General features: G+C 43.5%; 3 protein-coding genes across 3 annotated transcripts; 2 read left to right on the top strand and 1 right to left on the bottom strand.

Annotated features, from left to right (window-relative positions):
- The first annotated feature begins 5,616 nt into the window (after positions 1-5,616).
- LOC120830831 (immediate early response gene 5-like protein) lies at positions 5,617-7,098 on the top strand. Its single transcript, XM_040195759.2, has one exon. The coding sequence runs from the start codon at positions 5,758-5,760 to the stop codon at positions 6,634-6,636; it is 879 nt and encodes a 292-aa protein (XP_040051693.2). The 5' UTR covers positions 5,617-5,757; the 3' UTR covers positions 6,637-7,098.
- A 320-nt stretch (positions 7,099-7,418) lies between these two features.
- Positions 7,419-13,194, top strand: LOC120830830 (carnitine O-acetyltransferase). Its single transcript, XM_040195757.2, has 14 exons — positions 7,419-7,687; positions 8,801-9,070; positions 9,205-9,323; positions 9,816-9,869; positions 9,958-10,123; positions 10,235-10,409; positions 10,565-10,743; positions 10,837-10,937; positions 11,014-11,133; positions 11,225-11,347; positions 11,818-11,953; positions 12,033-12,095; positions 12,183-12,320; positions 12,414-13,194. Exons 1-14 carry the CDS (start codon positions 7,661-7,663, stop codon positions 12,627-12,629), a joined length of 1,887 nt encoding a protein of 628 aa, XP_040051691.1. The 5' UTR covers positions 7,419-7,660; the 3' UTR covers positions 12,630-13,194.
- adamts13 (ADAM metallopeptidase with thrombospondin type 1 motif, 13) lies at positions 12,103-21,867 on the bottom strand. Its single transcript, XM_040195756.2, has 29 exons — positions 21,681-21,867; positions 21,318-21,372; positions 21,071-21,204; positions 20,646-20,729; positions 20,335-20,459; positions 20,100-20,246; positions 19,603-19,737; positions 19,274-19,424; positions 19,068-19,172; positions 18,816-18,967; positions 18,664-18,727; positions 18,336-18,462; positions 18,094-18,242; positions 17,865-17,985; positions 17,664-17,744; positions 17,395-17,576; positions 17,061-17,217; positions 16,498-16,627; positions 16,234-16,413; positions 15,950-16,148; positions 15,768-15,870; positions 15,562-15,691; positions 15,224-15,403; positions 14,930-15,134; positions 14,224-14,485; positions 14,009-14,152; positions 13,733-13,912; positions 13,399-13,574; positions 12,103-13,304 (listed from the first exon to the last, which is right to left on the bottom strand). Exons 1-29 carry the CDS (start codon positions 21,756-21,758, stop codon positions 13,149-13,151), a joined length of 4,092 nt encoding a protein of 1,363 aa, XP_040051690.2. The 5' UTR covers positions 21,759-21,867; the 3' UTR covers positions 12,103-13,148.
- Positions 21,868-21,918: the final 51 nt, after the last annotated feature.

Genomic DNA, 21,918 nt, shown 5'->3' with positions numbered 1-21,918 from the left:
TCTCTCTCTCTCTCCCTCTATCTCTTCCTCACCACCCCTCCCTTCCTCACCCTCTCACCCTCCCTCCCTCTATCTACTCCCCCCCACCCCACCCAATCCAATAATTTCAAAATAAAAGCCCCATGGAGGGAATTTTTACTGTAATGTCTGTGATGAGGCCTATTAATTAAAAACTTTTAAGTGTGAATAACAAACATTCTGTCTCCCACTACGAATATTACTCGTACTTCTAGTACTACAACTGATACTTCTACTACCATACTACTAGTATTTCTACTGCTATTAATACTACAACTACTACTAATGTTATTACAAATACTACTATGGCTAATAGTATTCCAGCTGTTTCTACTGCTATTGATACTAAACCTACTATTACTGCTTATACTGCTAGTACTACTAATACCACAATTTTAACTAATACTACTACTAATATTACTACAAACAATTTTAAACAAATTTAAGCTCCTGCAACTTCTGTTTTTAGAAAATCTATTGAAATTCAGCTTCCCCACTTCCTGTATTTTCAGCAGTTCTTTAAAATAATTTCAGCTATTCTTATGCCTCTATCAACAGCAATTTTTTAATATTCATTTCTGTATTTTTTTGCAATATTTCAAATTTATTTCAGCTGTTTTCATTTCTGCTTTTTCAGCAAATCTATTGAAATTCCTTTCAGCTTCTCCCATTTCTGTATTTTCAGCAATTTCAAATTAATTTCAGCTTTTCTAATATCTGTAATTTCAGATGTATTCAAATTCCCTTCAACTTTCTGTATTTTCAGCTTTTTTTAAATATTCATTTCAGCTTTCAGCTTTTTGCATTCCAACGCATTTTCAGCAGGAAATGCATTTTCTAGTTTTTCTTCTATTTCTTCCGCGCCGCCTTTCAACTCCTTCACACTTTCAGCTATTAAAACCATTCAAATATTAAATTATTCAGCTCCTTCAGGAGAGGGGTGCTATGACTTTTCAGCTTTTTAGCTCTTAAGCTTGAATTTATATAAATCTATAATCATTAATATTTTAACATGGTTTTCCAATGGAGATCGTTTTTCAAATCCTCTTAAACTTCTTCAACTTTCAGATTCTTCAGCTTCGCCAATCTTTCAGCTACAGACATCATTTCAACTTTCAAATGTTGACACAAGTCTCAACTATTTTATGAAAAAAACTGCTTCTTGATATCTATTGTACCTTTTTCATAATCACTGATTATGTTTCACTAGTTCTTCGCTCCGTTTCTGACTTTTACATGAGTGTGTATTGCGTCTGCTAGAGTGGAGAGCTCCAGGCTAGAGTGTGGGGCATCGCAGGAATCTGGTTAAAAAAATATGGAACTTCTGTCCTTGTAGCCAAAGTATACACTCTAGAGGCTTCATTTCTTCAGATTAATGAGGGTATGGTTGTGCTGATTGGATTAATGTGTTCATGGAATCCCAGAGTTTTTTAGTTTTGGCGCAAGGAGTGTTTGAGTGACACAACCTCTGCCAAAAGCCCCATAGGCTCCAATACAAATCTGCCGACATATTTCTCACAAAAATCCACAAGGTACACGTTTTGTAAACGGCCATAGGAGCCGTATTTATTACGGGACAGACATAAAAAGCTCATCCACGCGTTCGGTAGAGTCTTGGGTCTCATACAAACGTAGTATTTTTTAGATAGCTGTTATAGTTTTGCGCTGGTTCTCATTTGTTTGAGGTGTGGATTCTGTGTAACTCGCTGCCATGTCTCTGCCTTTTGCAGCCGCTCGTTAATGATCACAGGTGCGTCGTTGTCGTGGTTACTCGCTCACACGCTGCAGGATCTGTCTGTGGCTCACAGCTGCTTATATGACCTGATTAGTGGAGTCACATGACGCAGCTATGCTTTCTGTCAACAGACCAATATGATAAAGACACTCGCCCCCCCTCCCCCCTCCACCCTGACCTCTTCTCACTGTTTATCACTCAGTCAGTCAGTATGTCTGTCTATTTCTCCTCCTCTCTCTCTCCCTCTATCTCTTCCTCACCACCCCTCCCTTCCTCACCCTCTCACCCTCCCTCCCTCTATCTACACCCCCCCACCCCACCCAATCCAATAATTTCAAAATAAAAGCCCCATGGAGGGAATTTTTACTGTAATGTTTGTGATGAGGCCTATTAATTAAAAACTTCTTAGTTTGAATAACAAACATTCTGTCTTCCAACCCCCCCTCACCCAATTCCATCATTACAAACTAAAAGCCTCAATGATTATCTGTACCTTAACCATGAAGCGGTTTCGTTGAAATACGTATTGCTCTTTCAAATACTACTACAACCACTACGAATATTACTAGTACTTCTACACTAAAACTGATACTTCTACTACCATACTACTAGTATTTCTACTGCTATTAATACTACAACTACTACTAATGTTATTACAAATACTACTATGGCTAATAGTATTCCAGCTGTTTCTACTGCTATTGATACTAAACCTACTATTACTGCTTATACTGCTAGTACTACTAATACCACAATTATAACTAATACTACTACTAATATTACTACAAACAATTTTAAACAAATTTAAGCTCCTGCAACTTCTGTTTTTAGAAAATCTATTGAAATTCAGCTTCCCCACTTCCTGTATTTTCAGCAGTTCTTTAAAATAATTTCAGCTATTCTTATGCCTCTATCAACAGCAATTTTTTAATATTCATTTCTGTATTTTTTTGCAATATTTCAAATTTATTTCAGCTGTTTTCATTTCTGCTTTTTCAGCAAATCTATTGAAATTCCTTTCAGCTTCTCCCATTTCTGTATTTTCAGCAATTTCAAATTAATTTCAGCTTTTCTAATATCTGTAATTTCAGATGTATTCAAATTCCCTTCAACTTTCTGTATTTTCAGCTTTTTTTAAATATTCATTTCAGCTTTCAGCTTTTTGCATTCCAACGCATTTTCAGCAGGAAATGCATTTTCTAGTTTTTCTTCTATTTCTTCCGCGCCGCCTTTCAACTCCTTCACACTTTCAGCTATTAAAACCATTCAAATATTAAATTATTCAGCTCCTTCAGGAGAGGGGTGCTATGACTTTTCAGCTTTTTAGCTCTTAAGCTTGAATTTATATAAATCTATAATCATTAATATTTTAACATGGTTTTCCAATGGAGATCGTTTTTCAAATCCTCTTAAACTTCTTCAACTTTCAGATTCTTCAGCTTCGCCAATCTTTCAGCTACAGACATCATTTCAACTTTCAAATGTTGACACAAGTCTCAACTATTTTATGAAAAAAACTGCTTCTTGATATCTATTGTACCTTTTTCATAATCACTGATTATGTTTCACTAGTTCTTCGCTCCGTTTCTGACTTTTACATGAGTGTGTATTGCGTCTGCTAGAGTGGAGAGCTCCAGGCTAGAGTGTGGGGCATCGCAGGAATCTGGTTAAAAAAATATGGAACTTCTGTCCTTGTAGCCAAAGTATACACTCTAGAGGCTTCATTTCTTCAGATTAATGAGGGTATGGTTGTGCTGATTGGATTAATGTGTTCATGGAATCCCAGAGTTTTTTAGTTTTGGCGCAAGGAGTGTTTGAGTGACACAACCTCTGCCAAAAGCCCCATAGGCTCCAATACAAATCTGCCGACATATTTCTCACAAAAATCCACAAGGTACACGTTTTGTAAACGGCCATAGGAGCCGTATTTATTACGGGACAGACATAAAAAGCTCATCCACGCGTTCGGTAGAGTCTTGGGTCTCATACAAACGTAGTATTTTTTAGATAGCTGTTATAGTTTTGCGCTGGTTCTCATTTGTTTGAGGTGTGGATTCTGTGTAACTCGCTGCCATGTCTCTGCCTTTTGCAGCCGCTCGTTAATGATCACAGGTGCGTCGTTGTCGTGGTTACTCGCTCACACGCTGCAGGATCTGTCTGTGGCTCACAGCTGCTTATATGACCTGATTAGTGGAGTCACATGACGCAGCTATGCTTTCTGTCAACAGACCAATATGATAAAGACACTCGCCCCCCCTCCCCCCTCCACCCTGACCTCTTCTCACTGTTTATCACTCAGTCAGTCAGTATGTCTGTCTATTTCTCCTCCTCTCTCTCTCCCTCTATCTCTTCCTCACCACCCCTCCCTTCCTCACCCTCTCACCCTCCCTCCCTCTATCTACACCCCCCCACCCCACCCAATCCAATAATTTCAAAATAAAAGCCCCATGGAGGGAATTTTTACTGTAATGTTTGTGATGAGGCCTATTAATTAAAAACTTCTTAGTTTGAATAACAAACATTCTGTCTTCCAACCCCCCCTCACCCAATTCCATCATTACAAACTAAAAGCCTCAATGATTATCTGTACCTTAACCATGAAGCGGTTTCGTTGAAATACGTATTGCTCTTTCAAATACTACTACAACCACTACGAATATTACTAGTACTTCTACACTAAAACTGATACTTCTACTACCATACTACTAGTATTTCTACTGCTATTAATACTACAACTACTACTAATGTTATTACAAATACTACTATGGCTAATAGTATTCCAGCTGTTTCTACTGCTATTGATACTAAACCTACTATTACTGCTTATACTGCTAGTACTACTAATACCACAATTATAACTAATACTACTACTAATATTACTACAAACAATTTTAAACAAATTTAAGCTCCTGCAACTTCTGTTTTTAGAAAATCTATTGAAATTCAGCTTCCCCACTTCCTGTATTTTCAGCAGTTCTTTAAAATAATTTCAGCTATTCTTATGCCTCTATCAACAGCAATTTTTTAATATTCATTTCTGTATTTTTTTGCAATATTTCAAATTTATTTCAGCTGTTTTCATTTCTGCTTTTTCAGCAAATCTATTGAAATTCCTTTCAGCTTCTCCCATTTCTGTATTTTCAGCAATTTCAAATTCATTTCAGCTTTTCAAATATCTGTCATTTCAGCAAATGTATTCAAATTCCCTTCAACTTTCTGTATTTTCAGCTATTTTCAAATATTCAGTGCAGCTTTCAGCTTTTTGCATTCCAACGCATTTTCAGCAGGAAATGCCTTTTCTAGTATTTAATGATATCTCATTATACGCTAGTATGTTCTTCTGTTGTATAACTCCCAATGGTATTTCATTATATTTTGTTATTCTGTTCAAACTACTTTATTCTACGTCTTTGCTTTCCCTCTTACATTATATTACCACTTCGAACAGCTTTGTTCATCTCGGTCTGACTCCTCTGTTTGTAATATGTTGGATTCTATAGTGTACTATAACTCTTTACTATTGTATATTCAGGTCCTATTTGTTCTATTACTCCGTATGTTCTTTTTGTTAGTTCATTACCCATTTCTTTCTATTCTATAATATTCTGCCATAGTTACCAATGTGTTCTTATTCTTTCCAATTGTATTCAACTATAGTCATCTACATGGACAATAATTGTGGAAATTTTCGTCTGCACTGAGAAGCCCAGAACGCGTTTAGTGAAATGCAGCATGCCTGCTCCTACGTGCATTCTCAATGAGGCTAGTAGTGATATTTGCGTATAACAGAAGCACCGCCTCCCTCCCATTGGACAATGTCGCTCCGAGGGCGTGGCAAGGAAAGATGAGAGTTGCAAATCCATGCCCTTACTGGGAAGACATGGAGCGCTATGGACACAGTCTACCCGAATCGAGTAGGAATCTCAACTAAAGGCATATTTCTTCAGTGAAGAAACAACCTCTTTGAGAGACCGAGAGAAAAAGAACGGCTGGCCCTGTTGAGGATGGAGTGTGCATTTGACGCACAGAATCTGATCTCCATTTCTTTGAGGAAAATCCAAAGCTCCAGGACGCAGAGAGGAGGCATCAAGCTCCACAAGAACTTACTGGTAACGTACGTACTGAGAAACGCCAGGCAGTTTTATATGAGCAAAAACTTGTCGCAAACGCAAAGGACGCACCAATACGAGGATGTGGCGACAGTCCGCCAAAGGCAAGACTATTTCGAATTGACCGGGAGCTTAACGGAGTTGGCCGATGACTTCTACTGCAACTTTACTGGGGTTGAGTCGGACACTTGGCAATGCGGAGCGCACCAGCCCAACGGCCACCCTGCAGAAGTGGCGCACCAAGACGCATCGGCCTGCGCAATGCTTTCGGCGAGCGACTCGGACCTCATGGTTTCGGAAGCCTGTTGGAGTTGTGCAGACAAGTCCTCCTGGGAGTTACCTATCCCAAACCTGCAAGCCAACCAAAAGACTGTCCTGGACTTGGACACGCATGTGGTGACTACTGTCACGAATGGGTACTTCCACTCAGACTGTTGCGCGCAGCCTAAACAGCCGCAGGGCGCGCAGTGCTACGCTAAAAAGCGAAAGATGGACACAAGTTATCATATTGTTGATCCAGAGTTTTATTTGCCAGACTTTGGGCCACTGCCTTGCAAAAGGATGAGGACGGAGGATGATTTATATTCGGACTCGGAACAGTTGGACAGCACAAACATCTCCAACCTGATCTCAGTGTTGGGTTCAGGTGGACTATCCGAGTTTGTGAGTTGGCAGCAAACGGACCTTGAGCAAATATTCGCCGCTCAAACAATTTGTTTAAAACACACACTGTTATCCGGCAGTGGATGGACCAGAGCAATTGAAGCATTTTGATTTGTATGATTGTTTGTCTTTGTATTGTTTCATGTTATTGCTTTCAAATAAACCATGACACGACTGTAATTCCCCATCTCCTCTGTTATTTTGATGAAATGTGATATTACAGAGCAAACGTGTTCATTTTGGATCACTTTTGAATAGTAACATCTGTCGTGCCTGTTGGTATGCTTCCTTCACACGGTAAACATTAATTGTACCTTTTCATTTAAACGTTATTTTCCTGTGTTTCGTTTGGGAGAACTGGGGCCCGTCTTTGGTTCGCAGCTCCTTTCCCAAAGAAATGACTTTAACTTGCTGTTTCTGTGCAAAGACGTTGGACGAGCTCCACCACGTGGCCATTAAAGATCTGTGCAGCCTCGTGCAGCATCTCAACGCAGAATATCATTCTGTAAATGTATTATTCATTTCAGGGCCTGCCTTTATTAATCAATAAAACTAACATCATTTAAAAAGAAACACTGATGTATTGCCTTTAAATCACAACCTCCACTCCTGATGCAACAAGCACTTATTTCGTGTGTGCAAGAGTGGGTTTATGATAGAGACACACATGCACGGGGCTTAGGGTTACAATGACCTTGGGTGTTTTTTTCCTCCATTGCGATCATTTCGCAGGTCTTGTGGGATATCAGAGAGCTATAAAACAAGGCATTGATAACTAGAATATTGATATGGATGATAATTAAGAAACGCTTGAATCCATTCGGCCGTTTTTCTTCTTCTAATGAAATAAAAACATTGATGAAAGAAGGCAGCTCGGATATTTTGAGTCCACTACTTGGAAACCGGCAGGCCCGCATGTCACCCAACTCCACCTGCAGATGGAAGCGCGGTGTTTTTAGTGGAGAGTTCGCAGTTGTCTCTCAGTTGTCTCTGCTCGGGGGGGCAGAGGGGGAGGGGGGGCGGGTCTCTGAGAGACACACACATACACGGGCTTGTCCTTGAGACATGACTGCCCGAGGGTCTCCCAGCTATATTCCCGGGACAGCCAAAGACTTTAACGCGTCCGGTTGAGCAGATGTTCGGTGTTTTTGTAAAGGCCGCGGTGAGTCCACTGCTTTTTTTAACGTGTATTTTAAAGTGCGCGTCAAGTGAACGCGGAGGCGTTATTACGGTTGTTGTTACGGCAGGAGACGGGGTGGCAGGAGGGGTGGGGCGCTGTCAACAACACAGCACTAACGTCAAAATAACACATGAAAGATAAGATATAAAACTCACGGCTCATGTATATTTGTGGTGGAATAGTGTCGATTTAGACCGTCAGTTAGTTCACGTTAGTTAGCAGCCGCGCAATGACACGTTAGCTCATATGCATAACGTTAGCCTAGCTCAACGTTAGCTGATAGCATAACGTTACCTGGACCTGTGGCGTATGCCGGCATGTGTTTTATTTGCGACAGAGGCAACCTCAGTATCCCCACTCTCTTGTTCTTCTCTACACAACAACACTGCAACACACGCTGTGCAGACCGTTTTTATTTTGAAAGCGTCCACCGGAAGCTCTGTATTACGTGCCCGGAGGTTTAGCACAGATTAAAACGACGCCACTAATTTATATTATTCATTTTCTGAATTCCTTGGTATTCCCACTGTTTTTTAGCGTTAATACATAAAAACCCTTCTATAAATTGTATCATCTTATCATTAATATATCAGAACGGGTAAGCAACATTGTTGCTCTTTTGATTTACTAACATTTCAAAAGGTTCAACTGTGTCAATATTCTATTTATAGACTGAGCTGACACCACTGAGTCCAAAGAAGAAGTTTGGCTGCTAACACGCCGATGTTTTGGTGTCAGCTTTCACTGTTGAAATCACCTCCCTGCGAACGATATGCCTTTTAAATTAGACGAGATGTTGTTCGCAACACTTAATCCTGTTCTAACCTGAAAGCATCGAGTCATTTACTATTTGCGGCTTACATTGCATGCACTTAATATTTTACAACATGTCGACACCTGGATTTGTGAGGCACGATCGGTCAACTATTCGGTCCAATTCTTGCCTGAGAGATGATCCCTGCACACTTCACATCAGGGCTGCAACTCTGCAGCATGGCCAAGTGGTCATGCAGACATATTCGAACAAAGAGCAGTTGTGACGATGGCGGAAGATGGAAGAGGAGCGTTTGTGCTAATCGATTCTGTGTCTTCCAGCTGCGGCCCGGCATGGTGAAGCCAAGTCGCCTGGTCAGACCCGTGACACAGATCCCCGAGAGGTCCCTGGTGCACCAGGAGGGATTACCAAAACTGCCGGTGCCACCCTTGAAGCAGACATGTGAGCGATACCTGGCTGCTCTGGAGCCTATCGTCAGCGAGGAGGAGCTGGAATACACCCGGAAGCTGGTGAAGGAGTTCCTCACAGGTGGTGTCGGGGAAAGGCTGCAGAAAGGCCTGGAGCGGCGGGCGCGCAAGACAGACAACTGGGTAGATATCCGGGAGTATATCCACTATATATCTTAGTGTATGAGACATCTTTATGTTTGTATGCAGCCTAAATAAGCAGTGGAGAGCCATACAGAAGCATTTTGTACCCTACTTTCTGGCTACTGCTTTTTCAGTTGTCAGAATGGTGGATGCAGACGGCCTATCTAGACTGCCGCATGCCGGTGGCGGTCTACACCAGCCCTGGGGTAGTCCTGCCTCGCATGCACTTCCATGATCGTCAAGGACAGATGAGGTGAGAAACCGGGATCCGCTGTAAAACCTCGGTAGCAAAGCGTTTTTTTTTTTACAACGAAACAAATAAAATGTTCTTATGCTTCGCACAATCGTGGTGTTGTTTTTCTGAAAATGATTTACATTGCGATGGAGTGCGGCGTAAAAGCCCACATGAAACTAGAGTTTCAAGCCGACCTTTGTGCAGGTTTCCCTCCACATGCGGGGCTATTAAAAGCCCGACAGCCACTCACAGCATTGGTCAGCTGTTTTTGTCTTCCGTGACCTATGGGATATGACATGGACATGGTGGGCCCAGAGAGAAATACTCGCGTGAAGCCAATGGCAGAGTTTAAGATAAGCCAGGTACTGTAGGCTCACAACTTGTCAGCCAGTGGCACTACGAGGTGAAATGGAATGACGTTTACTTTCCATTCAGAGCTATGAACTGTTCAGAATTGATGTTCAGACTCTCCACATGTTCGTCGTTGACACAACGACGTCTTCTGTGCAGGTTTGCTGCCAAGCTGATTGCAGGAGTTTTGGAGTTTAAAAAAATGATTGACACGTGAGTTTGCCTGAAAGTAACGTAAATATCAGACTGCTCCTCATCACTACAACGTTCAGTTGGTGTAATAAGAGGTGCTGTGTCCTAGTGATACCCTGCCTATAGAGTACCTGAGTGGGAAGCCGCTGTGTATGGACCAGTATTACCAGATCCTGTCGTCCTGTCGTGTCCCTGGTCCAAAGAGAGACACTGTGGTTAATCACACCATGGGGACAACACCCGTCACTCATATCACTGTGGTCCACAACTTCCAGGTATTGTAGATGATGCTGTTGTTCTTATCCTTTTGTAATGTCAGTATAACTGATCTTTGTCTGAATTAACGTAACCTGGTCCCCCCCCCCCCCCCCCGCCCCCTCCCACAGTTCTTTGTCTTGGATGTGTACCACAGCGATGGCACCCCGCTGACCGTAGACCAGATTTACATGCAGTTGGAGAAGATCTGGAACTCCTCCTTGCAGACCAACAAGGAGCCTATTGGCATCCTCACATCCCAGCACCGCAACACCTGGGGAAAAGCCTACAACAATTTGATAAAGGGTAAGCAGAGCACTACCCAAAAACTTCCAGATCCTGTGCCAAAACTAGGCGTATCAATAGGGTCATTATTTTTTTTTTAGAAGAAATCATGTCATGGAACATTTGAAAAAAAAAAAAAAACACGTTGTGGAAAAATGTTCATCATTCCTCCTCAGACAAGACGAATAAGGAGTCAGTCCGCGCCATCCAGAAAAGCATCTTCACAGTTTGTCTGGACGCCCCGATGCCGCGCACGTCAGACGAGCTGTATTGGAGCCGCGTGGCGGCACAGATGCTGCATGGAGGAGGAGCTCGCTGGAACAGCGGCAACCGCTGGTTCGACAAGACGTTGCAGGTTAGTGTGAGACGAATCGCTTCACATAGAAAACCATCAACCGCAGCGTGGTGACGGTGGAGGATCTCATCTGTGCTTGTCGATCCTCTTCAGTTCATTGTTGGTGAAGACGGCACGAGTGGACTAGTGTATGAACATGCGCCTGCTGAGGGTCCACCCATTGTGTTTCTCATCGATTTTGTGGTTGGGTGCATGTAAGTTTTGTTCAATTCCTAGATCAGCGTTACTTCTTACTCAAAAAAGACTAAATGTTTCATGTATTCGCAACAGGTCGAGAACTGAAATAGTTCGCACTCCTATGGTCCCCCTGCCCATGCCTATGAAACTGCGTTTTAACATCACACCTGAGGTCAAGAGAGACATTGAGAGAGCTAAACAAAATATGAACATGTATGTAAACAAAGTTATGATTGCTTGTTATTGTCTCATCGTTGATGTCATGCCATTTTGATTAACTCACTCCTTTTCCTTGTTTCATCAGAATGGTTCATGACTTAGATGTGAAGGTGCTTATGTTTTCTGATTTTGGAAGAAAATTGCCACAACAACATAACCTTAGTCCAGACGGCTTTGTGCAAATGGCTCTTCAACTGGCCTACTTCAGGTAAGTCCTTTTTCATAGTTGCTGAATCCTTTTTTAAATGATGCCAGACATGGACATTAAAGGGACATAGCGTGAAAAATGCACTTCAGGCCTTGTGCTCACGCTTATATCCGTGAAATAGATACTGGGTTTTTATTAATATAATAACTGGGTTGTTTTAATACAATATAAAACAGCCCGTTGTTTGTGGGCTAGTTCAGAAAAAACATGTGATTTCCATAAGCCATTCAGATTTTCCTTCCCATCTTATTCTCATTAGAAAACACAGAATAACACTCTTAATGAGTTTCTCCACCCTTTGCTTTAGAAATAACTGAAGAAAAATATTTTTCTCGCTAGTCTGTGAGGACAATTTAAGGCATGTAAACATGTTCTAGAAACCCAACATACAGGAATTGACCAGAAAACAAACACTATACGTCCCTTTTAACTGTATTGCATACATTGTGTGTCATGTTTTTGAATCCCAGGATGTATAATATTTGCTGCTCTACCTACGAGAGCGCATCGTTACGAATGTTTAAATACGGGCGAACAGATTCAATCCGTGCAACTACTACCGGCTCGTTTAAATTTGTCCAGGCAATGCAAGACCCAGCTAAACAGGTACTGTAGAACCACCAGAATTCAAAATAAATTCATTCAACAAAAAGCCGTCTGACTGAACAGAAAACTCTGTCCACAGAACACAGAGAGGCTGGCGCTCCTGCAGGCGGCTGTTCAGACACACAAGGAGAACACGTACAATGTGAGGGTTTGAGTTCACCAGCAAAATTGTACTTTATTGACACAACATCTGATGAATGACAGCGGCACACATTTAACTCTATTTCAGGCAATTCATGGACAAGCGATAGACAGACACCTCCTCGGACTGAAGATGCTGAGCATTGTCGAGCTGACCTCCATGCCCGAGATATTCATGGACACCTCCTTTGCTGTGGCTCAGCATTATAATCTGTCCACCAGCCAGGTACACCTGTGCCTCACAAAACCAACAGTCTATTATTACCATTGTTTGTCGTTGTGTGTTTGTTTACATCATCTCTCCCGTCTCCGAGTCCAGGTCGGCTCCAAGACAGACTGTGTGATGTCCTTCGGTCCGATGGTGCCAGATGGCTACGGAGTGTGTTACAATCCCATGGATGAGCACATCAACATAGCCATCACGGCCTTCAACAGCTGCGAGGAGACGAACGCGGCCAAGTTCTCCCGGGCTGTGGAGGACGCTCTGTTGGACATGAGAGCTCTCCTGGAAGACACAGCCATGGTGAAGCAGTGACGCCACACCGGAGCTCGGCATAGTGCTTTTGGTCCTGGTGGGCTGCGCGGGAGCTGCAGGGGAACCGGTCGCGGACGCACCGTGTGTGCTGGAGCCGAGGGGGGGGGGGGGGGGGGGGGACTTGTTATCAAAGGGTTGGGGGAAGTGCAATATGTGACCGTTTTTGGGATGAGATTCAATTGTTTTTTGGAAATTCTATATTTTGATACGTTGTGTGTTTTATCAAATTTTAAAATTACATAATTTCTTTATTATACTGTTATAATATATTAATACTCTAGAAGCCCCTGATGCAGTATTCAAAATAATACTGCCCTTGCTTGACTTAAATATTTTGAGAGATTTGGTTTGTTGGGTTATTTATTATTTATTTTGGTTCAAATAATCACCCCATAACCAAAGAAGAGAATGTCTGTCCATTAACAAAGTATATGTCAATGTTTGTTAAAGAAATGTGAGTATTGTAGACTAAAGACATGTTGAATGTAAATTTCCAAACTCAATGTAAAATATTGAGTATCAAATAAGAATAAAGGAATATTTGGCTCTGAAGCTCCCCTTCGAATGCAGGTGGCCTCCGTGAAATTCAATCTCAGCCATGTTTCCAGAGGACTGCCACTGGAACAGCTGTCGGCCCTTAAACACATTGGTCGTTAAGACATTCATGTCCCGGATCTGAGCGACACAAAGAACAATATTGCATTTGTTATTATACCATAACATAAAAACAAACAATTGTGAAACAATAGCAAACAAAACATGTCCGCACCATGATGTATGTTGCCTGGGCGATGGTGGCGTTGGATACTGAGCCGATGTGTAGAGCTTGGATTCTGATCTTGACTGACGGGGGGGCGTTGATGAGCACTCGGCAGGTGTGGTTAGTGTTGGGCGTTGTTGGATTCTCAAAGACACCATTTGGAGAGAACAACTGAATGTCACAATCTGTGGAGCAGAGGAACAGTGCATTTCATTTCAACAAAGCATTATGAACACTGTGAAGTCGAATGCAATGCAATTTCCATTAATTACAAAAAGCTGAATTGACTGGCGGCCTGACAAAAAGCCTCCCGTCTTCGTGCTGAACACACATGGGCTCCTACCCTGATGGTGGTTCTTCTTGGGGTTTTTCTGTGAGTTGTAGGTTAACACCACCCCGTTTCCAGGGGTGAGCAATTTTTGCCGCACCAGCAGGACGTTGGTTCTGGTTGTCAGTTCACTCCCCACTACCTGCTCGCACTTCCTCACAAACGCCAGTCGGTCAAAAAATACAACAAACTCCTCTGCAGGAACACATTTCAACAAAGAGACATGCATTCATTTGAGAGCAAAAGTCACACAATTGGCAATATCATCCTTTCCTATCAGATAAAACATACTTTTCATGCAGTTCAAAGAGCCAGATTCCACTCTGATGTGAATGACCTCATCGAGGGGTCGACCTATGGATACTGTGCAGCGGCCGATCACGTCTTTCAAATGCACCGTGCCCGATTCCTCTAGGAGCAGCTGTCCACATGCACCTGGTCAGATTCAAACAACAATGAGAATCCTGCAGTGCTGCCTTGAGAATGGCTTGTTTATGCGCACTGACTGGGTTTAGGTGTGGGGACGGTTGTAGTCGTGGCCTGTGGAGCGAGGACCGGATCCGTTGGAGAAAGACGATCCGAGGGGTGCTGTGATGTAACTTGCGGGGCGTCTGAGGTGGACAGAAGGCACCCGCCCAAATAGCATCCCTGGATGGTTATGGGTTTAGGCATGTGCATACAAAACAGAGGGCTGAGGGGCCCCGGCTTAGAGGGGCCCACGCAGGACACGGCTCTGGACTGGATCCCGTATCCACACGGTACTGAACACTGGATTAGAAAGATATCACAATTACCAATGAACATTAATGCGAACAATAGGAGCAGTAAGTGGATGTTGATGTTTTTTTGACAAATCCAGAGAGAAAATGATTTTGTTATTATGAGTTATTTCCATGCAATGTGAAAATAATTTTGTGTTTTTGCAATATCATTGCGTGGTTGTGTTCAGTTGAGGTGCAGACTAGTTTGAAAAGTCTGACCTGGTCCTTTAAAAAGGGACATTTATTTTTTTGATTAATGAGTCATGGTTAAAGATACATTGTATTCGGTATAAAATGTGTATATAAAACCAGTTGGGATTTCTGTTTGAAACATGATTTAGATTAATAAATTATCACCAAAGTTGTCCATCCATTTTCTTTCAACTGACTTGATGATTGATCAACTGATTTGAATTGTTTCCTCTGGGGTTTAATCTTCACAATCCGTTACCTGGCTCCATGGTTTCACGTCCCATCTGAAGGTGCAGACCTGCACCAGGCAGGGCCCTGCGTTGGCCGGCTTCACTGCTGCATGGCAGCTCTCCTCCGGCACCACACTCTCCTTGCCATGAAAAAATTGCACACAAGACACAGTCCTCTGAGCTACACCCAGATCACAGGACGCTGAGCAGGCCGACGAGCTGACTACCGTCCACCTGGATGAACGATGGTATTTAAATAATTTTGCCTTTTGCAACAAAACAAAAAAATGCACATCAGACGTGTGTGTTTGAGTGCGAATCACCTTGCTGGGCAGCTGTGGTTGTTACATGCAACCACTGGTGTGGGTCTGGGAAACTCATTGCACCCTGAATCCTCCACCACCACCTCCTCCTCTCCGTCTGTTTCCATAGCACAGTACAGCACCCTGTTGGCCACCCCTCCTCCACATGTTACGCTGCAGACTCCTTGCTTAGAGCGCCACCTGGTTGTTGCAAAAGATATTTTTTCTGCTGCCTCTGTTTTTAAACGACATCAACTTCTTCTTGCTCTCAAATGGATACGCAGCAGACTAGATATTGAAGACAAATATGAAATTCACTTCATGATCAAAATACTGCACGTGAATGTCCGGTGCTTTACGTGGGGGGGCAGGGAGTTGTGTTGCAGGTCTCAGTCCGAGGAAGAGGTCTGGTTGAAGTATCACAGAGGATGTCCGTCACCCTGAGTCTGGTCTGGTGGTCCAAACAGGAGAACCACACCTGAAGGGTTCCTACACAAGCATCAGGCTGTTGACCTTATCTGATGAGGTTGTTTCTGAGTGAAGGTGAGTCCATGTTTTAACTCACCATTGCCACACGCCTTTGAGCACTGGCTGATAACAGGACTCCAGACGTACACAGGAGCCTGTTTAGAGCGCGGGGACGCAGCAGACTTGAGCACCTGTTGTTCCTGGTAAAGGAAGACAATGTTTAGACACCCTTCACCTTTAGAAATAAGATAAAGAGATTTGAATCGTTTTCTACTTTACCTCTCCCTTAAATTGCCATCCAATGGGACAAACATCCACCACACAGGACACATAATCAGTCGGTTTGATCTCCAGGGAACAAAACATTTCATCCACTTCAACATCTCGGCCATCTTCTGGCCGGACACATGACACATTGCGTTTTGCTTCTCCTGGGCCGCACACTGCCACACACTCCCCAGGCTCTGACACTCGCCATCTGCAAACACACACAATTGTATATCTCCTTTTTTAAAAACACCTTTTTACCAGTGATGATCAACAGTACAGTGTAGCGTTGATACCTAGCAGGACAGCGTTGCAGGTTGCATTTTTCACCAGCATCCGGAGCCGTATCAGGCGGGCATTCAGTATCTGAGACCTTCATCACAGCGGCTCCATGTCTTTGAACACATCGTACAGGACGCACTCGCTCTCCTCCACCGCAGGAAGCGCTACAAGGCCCAAACGCCCCCGTGTCCCAGCTGCAAAGCAGTCAATTATTCATGTCTAACCGTTTTATTGCTGAGCAGCAAAGGAAATAAAATAGTGTTGAGTGCGAACCACACCTGGGGGGACAGCGGGACAGCTGACAGGTTGTGGGGAGCCGTTTGGGTGGAGGAGGCGTTTCACAATTGTGTTCGTCCAAATGCTTGTTGTTCTCTTCATCTACACAGACATAAACCTGCTTCTGCACACCTGTTAAGAAAGTGAGGTTGTGTAGAAAGGCAGGAATTTAATGACTTAAAAGTGTTTCACACTAATGCATTTGCTGTAGTGTATGTGACACTTTTGTTAATCAGCTCAGTTGACATTTTAATGGTATTTGCTCCTGAGAAAATGTACGATCAGAACAATGAAAAAAGAATTCAGCATATTAGACACTGCCTGTCCTTATAATAGACAGACACGCTAAGTGTGGCATGAAGCTTGCTCAAAAAGGTCAACTTTGCTGCATATTATCATTCAAATGTCTCATTTGTAAAACCCATTGGAACCTAAAACAAGAGAGCGACGACTATAGTGTGCAATCAGCCTGGGAATTTATAATTGCGTTATTCATGGAATGCATTATACTGCTAGGTTTTCTTTAGGTGCTTTTCAATGTGACTCGTGATTAGCTGTTCGTTACCTGGTCCACAGGAGACAGAGCAGGGTGTTGTGAAGACAGACCATTTTCCTTTGGGTGAGTTTTCTGTCAAGTTGCTGTTACTGAGCGGAACATAGAAGTGGTAGCTAATATTTGGATTCGTTTTCTCTCCATATTCTTTTCCATATTTGCGATAGACCTTTAAAAAGAAAACCTCAGACATTGAACAGGTTGTTTATTTGTGCAATGAGTAGTAAGTATTATTTCTTAGGTTTTTTTTGTAAAATATAACATTGGAAAGTAAAGTTTTTGAGTTTTCAAATGCTTTTTTTTAATGAATCAAATCATCTCAAATTGAATGTTTTCCTCTCCTGACCTGTACGTTTATCTCCTCTGCCAGCGGTCCCGGCAGAAAAAGCGTCTCCATGGCTGGTAAAAGGTCAGGGGTCAGGTGGAGGGAGTACTCAAGGCGGTTATCATCCAATGGGGAGGGATGGGTCGTTGTTAGTGCCATCTCGCCCATCCCAGACACAACGTACCGATCCCCAACTGTTACAGCTGGGGACAGAAATGCCAAAAACAACTCCAGCTTTTAGTACCAGTTAATCCTGACGTAAAAATCTCTTGTAGAGTGATGACGCTCACCCATGTGAGTGAAGAGAGGTGCCCTGTTGACAACATGAACCTGCGTGGCATTCACCGGCAGAGACAGGAAAGTGGTGTACTCTGAAACAGAGATCAATGACAAAAATGTAACCTAAGTGAGTAATTCATTACCAAAATACTAGTCAATTCATTTTCTCTCAGTGAATGGGTTCATAATAGCTATCCATTGTTGTTTGCTACCTCTGGCCTGACCGCCACCGTAGGAGTCGGAGGTCAAACTGCAGGATGACGCATCTCCACCACACACCCCGCACACATCCCTCACTTTCCCAGAGTGCAGCGTGCCATCGCAGCCAAACAGCTGGTCAGAGACGAGCAGTGCATTTAAAAAGCTGTTTGACTGACTGTGAAAATGAAGTCTGAATGAGTCAAATAACATCTGCTTTGTTGTGTATTAAGTCTTCTTTACCTGGCATTTCCCTCTCAGACAAGCAGCCGTGGAGCCAAAAAGAGGCGGCCTGTCGGACTCACAGCGAGTACCATCAACAAACTGGGAGCCACGGCTCACCATGAAGTTTTCTCCTTTTGACTGGCACAAATACCTGCACTGGTCATCCCCTGGCGATGGACGAGAGGAGTTCACAGAAAAACACATCTTAGACAGCAATACTTTGCTTTGTTACGTCTGGGACAAAATCTATTCAGGCCCACCATGTACAAAGCCTATCGCAGGGATCCAGGTGTAGAAGGAGGCAGTGTTTGGCAGCAGGTAGAGCGGGTGGAGGTCCGTTTGAGAACACTGCTCTGCTACAAAATCCAGCTGGGTGTTCTCACATGGCTGCAATAGAGAAAAGCATTATTTTTTTTTTATAGACTGTAGAGGCCTTTGTGGCTGAATCTGACCCATGCTCAATGACTTCTTTGTCTCTAATTCTCCAAGTGAACAATAAACAGTGGGACGATTCAGGGGACAGTGATCCACCGAGTAAATGGTATTGACCTCCTGTAAGGAGGCCCAATGTCAATAGTCAGAACGTACTTGCTGGTGACAAAGTTCAGCCTCAATATCGGATCCCTCACAATCATTCCCTCCAAAAGCAGGTCTGAAAAAAAATCAGTCATCTTTCAGCTGTTGAACGTCAATATAACACTCAGAGATATTCAGCTCTGACTGCGGCCGACGCTTGTCACCTTGGGTTGTTGCATTTACGCGTGCGCTGAGTGACCCCCCCGCCACACGTCCGTGAGCAAGGGGAGAACTCAGACCAGTTGGACCAGGAGCCGTGCACCACCACAGAGGAGCCGAGCTCATCTGAGGAAACGCAACGCCCCTTCAGACACCACTGGAACACAGGAACGCACCCCATGAGCAAACAGGCTCGGATGGTCGACGCAGTGGTTCAATGGCTGCACCAAAACGGCTCACCAGTAACAGAGCAGTACCTGGTCAGGTGCACACTCTGTCCCATCCAGCAGTGGGATGAGGAGGCGTTTGCAGGAGCTGTTATCATCAGGGTTAATGTGACAGGACAGCACTCGACAAGCCGGCTGATGGAAAAGAAAGGAGGAATAAATATTGGGTGATGGTCTGTATTTTTGGATGCAAAGTGCCACCTTCTGGTATCAAAGCGGTAGTACGGGTGACTGACCAGGTCAGGGTTGGTGAAAGAGCAGGCTCTCGCAGTGCTACCAAAAGCTATACGGCATTGGTCATCGACTCCGTAGTATAGACCCGGCTTCCAGTGTTGTAGGGAGCCGCCCAGTGCAGGCAGGTCCTTTACACACTCAGCTTTACCTTCACTGGCAACAGGAGTGACATCTCATTATCATGTCCTAACTATTGCAGATACAGAGAGTTACTATGCTTAAAATGGACAGGTTTTAATCATTTAACATCAGAAGCAAATATAAACTTTACAAAAGTGGTGACGATGCAAACAGTTAAAACAACCTCATGACTTATAACTGGTTGACTCACGTGAAGAATGTGAGCAGCTGCTGTCTGCTGCAGGGAGACCAGGTCAGATCCACACTGTTGTAGCCGCCATCAGAGGCCATCATGAAGCCACTCTTGCTGCAGGTGTTTCCTACACCGTCATGGTTGATTCCAAAACTGGGTGAAAATGAATCAGGTTCCAGTACTGTTACTGACCTTACGGTGGAGGACTCGAAGCGATCCTACATACTTTCAACAAAGCTGGATTCAATTGCACGATGCAGTGACATTTTTTTGCGGCTCTGTAATTTGCTGATTAAAAACACACCTATATAAAATAAAAGGAAATAGAAATTGCCTCTAAGGGGAAACTCAATTGATACATTGCAGTATGTTTTTCTGATTGAAAACATACATCTCTCTATGAAACATCTTAGAAATCCCATGTCTAGTGTTATTTGCTTTATTAGCTGTGATGTAACCACATATTTTTACATGTTTCAGATTCCCTGATGGTCATGTGTGTGACTCTGCTTCACCTGTGGCCAATCTCATGAGTGATGGTGATGCCCAGGTCAAAGCCTGTGTCCTCCGTGATCACACAGCTCCATTCACTGGAGCAAGCCCCACCCAGCTGCGCTACACCCCTGACCTGGTTATTCCCATCAGGCAACAACAGGTCATACCTATTAGTGACAGGAGACAACACACAAATATTACATCAAATATCAAGAGAACACATTTGCAATGCCGCCAGCTAAAGGGAACACACACCGTGTAATGTACAACAGCAGATCGGCGTGTAGTGGGTCTGTGTCGTTGGAGGGGTTTATCCTTCGGCCCCAGTCGCACACACTTCTGAGAGAGGAGGTGATGTTGGGGGACATTTGGATCTCTGGCTGGAAGCGTGACCACAAAAACAAAAGAAAGATGGTGATGATAAAACATAAAGAATCTGAATTTAAGGCCATTTGGTCATTGGTCACGCTTGATGTCACACGTGTTGTAGTTATATGTAGCTACTAATCCAAAATGGATCCACTTATGAACTTGATTCATTGAACTTATAAGGGCCAGCCGGTTACCTCTGGCTCCGACAGGATGATCATGCGGACCAGGTGCACCCTCATATTGGCCCCCAGGGCCATGTCCCTCAAAAGCTCTGAGGCCTGGGTGGAGGTTGGAAAATAAGTCAGATGAAAACGATACCCATTGTTCAATTCTGGTCTGCTCTGATGACGTTTTCTTCTTCTTTTAATAGAAATCGCTTTGATAGAAAATGAAAATAATGTTGGTTTGGACAGAAGACCTCTGGTCAACCACTTCCTTTTGTTGGTTAAATACATTCTTTGATTTAATAGCGATGTTTCTTTCCCTTTCGACATAAGAAATGTTCAAAACAAGTCACTTCAGTAAAGCATTCCAGTTCTCTTCCCCGCTGCGGTTCCTCGACATTCCCTCATACTTCTATTTCAGATACACAGAAACGGCTATCGACTGAAAGCCTCACAATGTTGAGGTTGGTGAGGACGTATCGTTCTGTGTCCTGCTTGTGGAACTGCTGGACATCGGGTCCGACCACCACCAGCAGCTCCAGGTGTGTTATGTCGGGCATCAGGGCCCAGCGACGCAGACGCCGATTCACTGTGAACGCGGAGAAGGGAAACCCCCAGTGGTCACAGTACAAAGAGAACACAACCATTGCATGATGTATTAGTCTCACAATTGTTGTACAATCCGGCCGTAGAGAGACATACCTGAGGCATCAGGAGATGAAACTACGTCCCTTTGACTGGGGGAGTGATGAAAATGCTTTAAGTGGACACAAACGTTTGTTTTAGCCTCTTTTAAAACAACATTTAAGGGTTATTTTTGAAACTACAGTTTGAAAACCTGTGTAACTAAATTTAGATGATTGTTGCCCAAAAAACGAAAGGCTATTTTAGAGCTTTAGTCTTTTGGGTCGAATGCCATGTAAATCCAGCTGTGACAGCGGCTGGCGAGTTTTGACAGGATGATAAACAGTTTAAAGTTGAAGAGTTCAATGTACTTTGCAGAAGTCCCGAGCAGTGCAATCACCAGCCGCCGTGCTTCACCCTCAGCTCTCCACCCTCACCTACCTCTTCCAATGGAGGAGTCGTCAGAGCGGCGAGGCCAGGCCGCAGTAGCAGCAGGCAGAGCAGGCCCGTTAAAAACATGTTTCCCGTCTCCCTGTGCGTCCACCTGCTTCAACGGCAGACTGATCTGTGGTCTTCCTCTATGAGCAGCAGTTTATGTAAACAGTGGGGACAAAGTTGGTGGGTGGCGTATGTCAAGTTCTTCTCCCCCAGCTTTGGGACCGAGAGGACCGATCTCATT

This window comes from Gasterosteus aculeatus, chromosome 13 (genome assembly GCF_964276395.1).
Source record: "Gasterosteus aculeatus chromosome 13, fGasAcu3.hap1.1, whole genome shotgun sequence".
NCBI classification, from domain to species: domain Eukaryota; kingdom Metazoa; phylum Chordata; class Actinopteri; order Perciformes; family Gasterosteidae; genus Gasterosteus; species Gasterosteus aculeatus.
This window is presented reverse-complemented; position numbering and strand designations above follow the sequence as displayed.